Source organism: Andrographis paniculata, unplaced genomic scaffold, assembly GCF_009805555.1.
Source record: "Andrographis paniculata isolate CXL003 unplaced genomic scaffold, ASM980555v1 Contig83END, whole genome shotgun sequence".
NCBI lineage: Eukaryota > Viridiplantae > Streptophyta > Magnoliopsida > Lamiales > Acanthaceae > Andrographis > Andrographis paniculata.
In genome coordinates, this window is record NW_026137621.1 from 3392670 (window position 1) to 3398669 (window position 6000).

Here is a 6000-nt window from a genome sequence, read left to right on the forward strand (position 1 = left end):
GTATCATAACTAAACTTAACTATAAAATACGTAAAATATAATTTTTGTATATATTACTATATGATATGAAAGGTATAACAATAAATTTATAAATATATATATATATATATATACATCTTTTCTGTCTCCAAAATTTCCAAATTGGAGGAGAAGCAAAATACAGATCTTTTATGAAAATTTTTTATTCAAATTATGTATTATATCTAATTATTATTTAAATAAAAAATTAAAAATTCAAACTTTAAAAATAATAATGAATAAATAAATACCTGAATACTGAAGTGCAATATTTAACTTTTGTTGGGGGAGATTGAAAATATGAAAAAGATTAAAAGAAAAGAGAAACTGGAAGCCTACGGGAATAGAAGAGAAGTATCGAAATCAATCCACAGGTCGAAAGCTCTGATAAATTTAGCCGTCGATTGCCACCAGGAGCTGCTCGAAGGAATCGTAGGAATTGAGAAATGGAGAAAATGATGCTGATGAGATCGTTGTGCCGGTCAATCGTTCGCCGATCTCAAATTTTTTCGTCTTCCGCTGCAGCGGCCGGCACCGCCGTCCGCCGCCTTCATTTCTCTTCCGCTCCGCTCCCCGCCTCTTCGCCTAATCAAAGTACCTTATTTTTCACCAATCAATATATATATATAATTCGTTTATGTTTTCTTTAGTCTGGATTGAATCTTGCGGTTGTGCACTCATGTTTCTTTTTCCCCTTTGGTGATTTTATTGTAATATGTAATTCATCGTATGTGTTATTGGTGAAATTTCTCCTGTTTTACTGGCGATTACTGTGATACTGCGAAATAGGATTTGATAAACAACAATTACGAACGAGATATGCAGTAGGATTTGTATTGACGACTGAATGTACACTGAATCGCAGCGTTATTATTGATTTGAATTCTTAGAAAAATTACAGCGCAGGGTTAAGCACATATCCTTTTTGCCTTATAATAATGAATTGTTGAAACTGACAGTTCTTCACTATTTTATCTGGAAAAAGCGATTAGGCAATAAACTTTTCTTCTTGAAATTTAGCAATGCATAAATGTCTGCTGATTGCTTTTGCAGAAGTTGTGATTAAATTTAGTCTTATTCCAAAGCCTCAGTGTATAAAAGAAAGCTATATCGACAACCTTTTTTTATTGTGGCTTATGTTTGTGCATTTCGTTTATGTTGTAGAGGATAGGGAGGGGATAGATAAGGACTACGAGAGTACCCAGATCTTCCATTTTTGTTGGATGATCAAAAAGTTGCTTTTGTAACAATGTTGCCTTGGTCGATAAATTCCTATTTCATCATTAATTCCCAATTGCCCGCTTATGTATCATGATTTAGGAGGAATATGTTAGCTCGTATTTATAGATTTTGGATAATGCAATTGAACGTCTATCCTTTGGCACTTGACTTCAGTTTTTCATATCCTCTTGTCGATAATTTTCCAATGCCGAATGTTTGGTTGTTTATTTCTTCTTTTGTTTAGCTTATTCCGACCTTGTCTAATCATTTTGATTCCTGAATGTGTTCTTGCATTTCTAGATTTTGGATAATGAGATCGAACGTCCATCTTTTGCATTTGACTTCAGTTTTTCACACCCCCTTGTTGATAATTTTCCAATGCCGAATGTTTAGTTGTTAATTTCTTCATGTTTAGCTTATTCAGACCTTGTCTAATCATTTTGATTCCTGCACAATCCCGACTCTTAGAAAAATTTTGGGACTTGTGGAAATTGTTGATCCTCATATTCTCATGTACTATCAACGCCCTTTGTTGTAGATCGCATGCCTCCTTTTGGTTTACGCCTTGGGGGCACACGTTCTTTCAGTGTAGAGGTTTCGCAAATGCCTGATATTAAAGACCCAGATGTTAAAAATGCTTTTAAGGATTTAATGGCCGCATACTGGGATGAACTCCCGCCTGCAGTACACGAGGACGTAAAAAAGGCATTAACCAAAAACAGCGATGACAAGGCTAGCCAGGAAGCCCTGAAAAATGTGTTTCGAGCTGCAGAGGCAGTTGAGGAGTTTTCAGCGATGGTCATCTCGCTAAAAATGGAACTTGATGATGCTATCGGGGCTACTGGCGAGGTAACTTGAACTCTGTTGGAATCATTGGTTCTGGTTGAGCCTGATCTTGTTTGGTGTCCATCTAATCTTATACTTTTCGACAGGATGTGAAACCACTCTCAGATGAATATATCAATGCTTTGAAGACGATCTTTAACAGATATAACGCATATCTGGCTTCATTTGGTCCGGATGAAATTTATTTGAAGAAGAAGGTTGAGATGGAGTTGGGATCGAAGATGATACACTTGAAGATGAGGTGTGCTGGCCTTGATGCCACGTGGGGAAAGGTATGGTTCCTTTTTTTTGTCGATTTAATGTGACGAATGTGTGCTTGTTTGCGTTTTGGATTTGAAATGTTGTTAATGGAGAATAGGGGTCGAATGTGTTGTTTTGAATGAAAAATAGAATTTGGATGCAATGTTTTAGTCCGAAATAGATTTCGAATGTAGTTTTTCTTAGAAGGTGAAAATATTTTAACATGGATTAATGCCCAACATTTTAACCATCATTTCCATAGGTCATGTTCACCATCTTTTTTGGATAGATTGATTTTTTATGTGTAGTATCGGGCACTGTGTTAAAAAGATAAAATATACTACCTTCGTCCCATAATTAGATATTCATTTGCTTTTTGCACGTAGTTTTAGAATATTAGTATTTTATTGGGATGTAGTAAGAATAAAGTAGAAATGACTAAATAACCTTGTGATATAAAAGTAATGGTATTTGTATAATATATTGTAAGATGTAAGGGCATTTGTAACGTTAGATAGATAATACAGTTACTAGAAAAAAAAAATGAATATTTTGCTATAGGACGGACTAAAATGGAAAAATGGGGGAGTAGTATTATTTTGAGTTGAATGTTTGATTTTTTTTATTTTTTTTTTTTACTTTTTGACTTTATTTTATATTTTTTTTATTATTTATGGGGAATCGTAATCCAAAATTGGCTTGGGTGAACAAAGCCAAATTGTTTATGAAGTTTTGTTAATGGGGAATAGGCGTTGAATGTGTTGTTTTAAATGAAAATTACACTTTAGATGCAATATTTTAGTCAGAAATTAGATTTTGAATGTTTTAGATGCAATATTTTAGTCAGAAATGAGATTTTGAATGTGATACTTTTTTTTTTTTTTTTTGAATGAAAATTAAAATTTAGATGCAATGTTCTAATCAGAAATTATGTTTCGAATGTGATTATTTTTTTAGGAGGTGAAAATATTTACGCAACATTTAAACTGTCATTTTCATATGTCTTGTTTGTTTATTGCACATCGATAATATGCACCTTGGAAGAATGTCTGCATTATGAATTTGTTCACTTTCTTTTTACTATGTAATATTTTACAGTTCCTATAACAAATATATTATTTTATCTCACAGTTCTTATCGATACAATGCAGGTTACTGTCCTGGGGACTTCTGGGCTCTCCGGTTCTTATATAGAGCAAAGATCCTAAACATTAGGGGTACCTAATATTTGAATTTTTTCTTGTCCGCGTCGCCTGCAGTGTTTGTTCGTTGCAAAAGAAGTGACGGTAACGTTGCCGAGAAATTTCTGCTACTAGTTTATTGTTCGCTTGTTCTCTTCTGTTTTCGAATAAAAACTTGCAAAATGTTTTGATCCTTTCGATGGAATCACATTTCCAATAACTATTATGCTGTTGTTTATCAAAGTAACCATCTCATCGCAATCAATGTTTAGAAAAATAGAAGTAATTTTATTAATTTGGCGCGGCCATGAAAACTATTTTGCTATTACATTATCATCAGCTACGTCGTAAACAAGATTTAGAACATAGACATGATTTAGTACCTGTAATCTTCCTCGTACCTATAGTTGTCGTCGTAGTACGAATGATTGTGAATACTGCTGCTCGATGCCGGCCCCCTCTTAGACTGCATAGAGAAGCGAAATCTAGTTGACGGATGATGTAGCATCAAAGATCGATTCTAGATAGGAAAAAGATTTGTGCGTACCCTGTGAATCATCGTCTCTAAAGCTTCCGGTCCATTCTCTTGAATGTATTTCTCAGCGGCAGTCAGGATGTCGTCCGGCCTGTTGAACACGTCCTTCTTGGTAGGTACGTACCATATGTTGACGCTCTTTTGTCGTGTGACTAGATACGGCCTGACAATGTGCTCGTACACGTAGGCTGCGCCGCTGAAGTATGGAATCACCAGCCAGCAAGTGAAGATCAGCTTCGCATATGACCAGAACGGTAGCCTATGGCGCAATCGTAAGGTTAGTACATTTCTCGAATTTTTGCTTTTTCAAATCCTCTATTATCCAATTGCATCGAGAAATTCAATGCTCGAGAAATTTTCACTACTTATAGGGATAGCAATGGGAAGGGTATAGGTCGGGTATAGATGAACCAAGACCCCACCCAGACCCTAATGTACCCGAATCCGTATGCACTCAGACCCTACTTGTCAGACCCGTCGGACCCGCCATATTTAAAAAAATTCAATACAAACTTATCTGAAAAAATATTTACTATTTTAAAAAAATAACTTTAAAAAATATATATACAAAAAAGATATAAATCTTCACTAATATCGTCTTGACGCCTCCATCCCTGCCGCAGCCACCACCCTATTAAACTGTGGACCTGACCCGACTCTCAAAAATTTATCAAAGACACGATCCATATCCGAGTAAATGGATAGAGTCGGGGTCGGATCTACACCTACCCATTACCCCTATCCATTGCCATCCCTAATTACTCAAAAGGGTGCGGTTACTTGTGAAACTTTGATTATGATTTTACTATTCCAATAATTTTTTTCTTCCAAAAATATCAAATCAAACAATTATTTTTCATTTATTATATTTAATTAAAATTTAATTTTACATTCAAATACATATTTATATCTTATCAAACAATTATTTCAATTTAAAATTTTACTATTCAAAATCAAAATTATTTCACGGACAAACACACCCTTAGATTTTGATTTTGCTTGAGTCAGAACTTGCTAGGCTAAATTAGTCTATGATACAAAATAATGGATACATACATACGTACGTACCATTGAATGAGCTTGGCAAAAGTAAGCTCAAAGAGAGTGATCATGGAGTAGAGCACCCAATAGGTTAGCCATTGCTGATCATCGATCGGCGATTTCGTCTCGATGGCTCGAATCGAAGCGTATCTTCACCAATAGATTAACCAAAACATTAAACAAAAGCATCAACATCTAATTGACTTGGAAGATGAGTCAAGTAGGAATGGCTCTCAACTTACAGAGGGTAAACCAGGCTAACAACAGGCCTGCGATTTTCGAACAACATAACACAAAACACATCAGAAACTCCATAACTTAAAAAGCTCGAAAACACGAAATCCTTCCCCAAAGACCTAATAGTTTGAGAAACTAAGTTTCGAAACACAATTAATAGTAAACGTACCCGGCGAGGACGTCGAAATTCTGCGCAAGCACTTTGAGGAAGCTTTCTGCTCCAGATCCTCCCATCTCCTGACTCGAAATGCTGCGATAGGTGTAGATCTAGGAAGTGTGGTCGACGGCGCCGGAGCTGAGTGCGTCGGAGAAATTGCGGCGAGTTGAAGGAATTAGAGGATTGAGATCGAGGACGTCGGTGGAGCGGTTGCTGCTGTGGACTCTAGTGTTGTGCTGGGTTGGGTTGGGTGTTCGGGGAATAAATAAAAGGCACAAAAATTAAAGCAACTAAGAAAAGGCGGAGCCGAGAATAGAATAGAATATTTGCCTTTGAGTACGTAAAAGTTGGGAAATTAATAAATTAAATTAAACTAGTTCAAACGTCACAATTTCCGAATATATATGTTACGGTATTTTAATTATATTTTAAATTTTATTTTTATATTATTTACTAAAATAAAAAATTACATTTAATATTTGAAAATATCAAAATATTTACTCTCCCTACGTTCGAATGGACCT

General features: G+C 35.4%; 2 protein-coding genes across 4 annotated transcripts; one reads left to right on the plus strand and one right to left on the minus strand.

Annotated features, from left to right (window-relative positions):
- Positions 1 to 347: 347 nt before the first annotated feature.
- On the plus strand, positions 348 to 3732 carry LOC127241779 (succinate dehydrogenase subunit 5, mitochondrial). Its single transcript, XM_051260988.1, has 4 exons — positions 348 to 612; positions 1778 to 2088; positions 2172 to 2357; positions 3477 to 3732. The coding sequence occupies exons 1-4, from the start codon at positions 465 to 467 to the stop codon at positions 3531 to 3533; spliced, it is 702 nt and encodes a 233-aa protein (XP_051116945.1). The 5' UTR covers positions 348 to 464; the 3' UTR covers positions 3534 to 3732.
- Positions 3733 to 3773: 41 nt separating this feature from the next.
- Positions 3774 to 5744, minus strand: LOC127241780 (HVA22-like protein a). 3 transcript variants are annotated; one of them, XM_051260992.1, is made up of 5 exons: positions 5489 to 5744; positions 5325 to 5351; positions 5110 to 5232; positions 4054 to 4237; positions 3774 to 3972 (listed from the first exon to the last, which is right to left on the minus strand). In XM_051260992.1, the coding sequence occupies exons 1-5, from the start codon at positions 5551 to 5553 to the stop codon at positions 3883 to 3885; spliced, it is 489 nt and encodes a 162-aa protein (XP_051116949.1). In that variant the 5' UTR covers positions 5554 to 5744; the 3' UTR covers positions 3774 to 3882. The 3 variants fall into 3 exon arrangements, with proteins under 3 accessions (XP_051116949.1, XP_051116947.1, XP_051116948.1); XM_051260990.1 differs by having other exon boundaries at positions 4054 to 4300; positions 5489 to 5740; XM_051260991.1 differs by lacking the exon at positions 5325 to 5351 and having other exon boundaries at positions 4054 to 4300; positions 5489 to 5742.
- Positions 5745 to 6000: the final 256 nt, after the last annotated feature.

Excerpts from the sequence above, each read along its gene's own strand:
- LOC127241779 (XM_051260988.1), top strand. The coding sequence starts at position 465 with ATGGAGAAAATGATGCTGATGAGATCGTTGTGCCGGTCAATCGTTCGC. Across the intron at positions 613-1,777 it reads CGCCTCTTCGCCTAATCAAA|ATCGCATGCCTCCTTTTGGT; the intron begins GTACCTTATTTT and ends CCTTTGTTGTAG. Across the intron at positions 2,089-2,171 it reads CTATCGGGGCTACTGGCGAG|GATGTGAAACCACTCTCAGA; the intron begins GTAACTTGAACT and ends ACTTTTCGACAG.
- LOC127241780 (XM_051260990.1), bottom strand. The coding sequence starts at position 5,553 with ATGGGAGGATCTGGAGCAGAAAGCTTCCTCAAAGTGCTTGCGCAGAAT. Across the intron at positions 5,233-5,324 it reads GTTAGCCTGGTTTACCCTCT|ATACGCTTCGATTCGAGCCA; the intron begins GTAAGTTGAGAG and ends CTATTGGTGAAG. Across the intron at positions 3,973-4,053 it reads TAGAGACGATGATTCACAGG|TCTAAGAGGGGGCCGGCATC; the intron begins GTACGCACAAAT and ends TTCTCTATGCAG.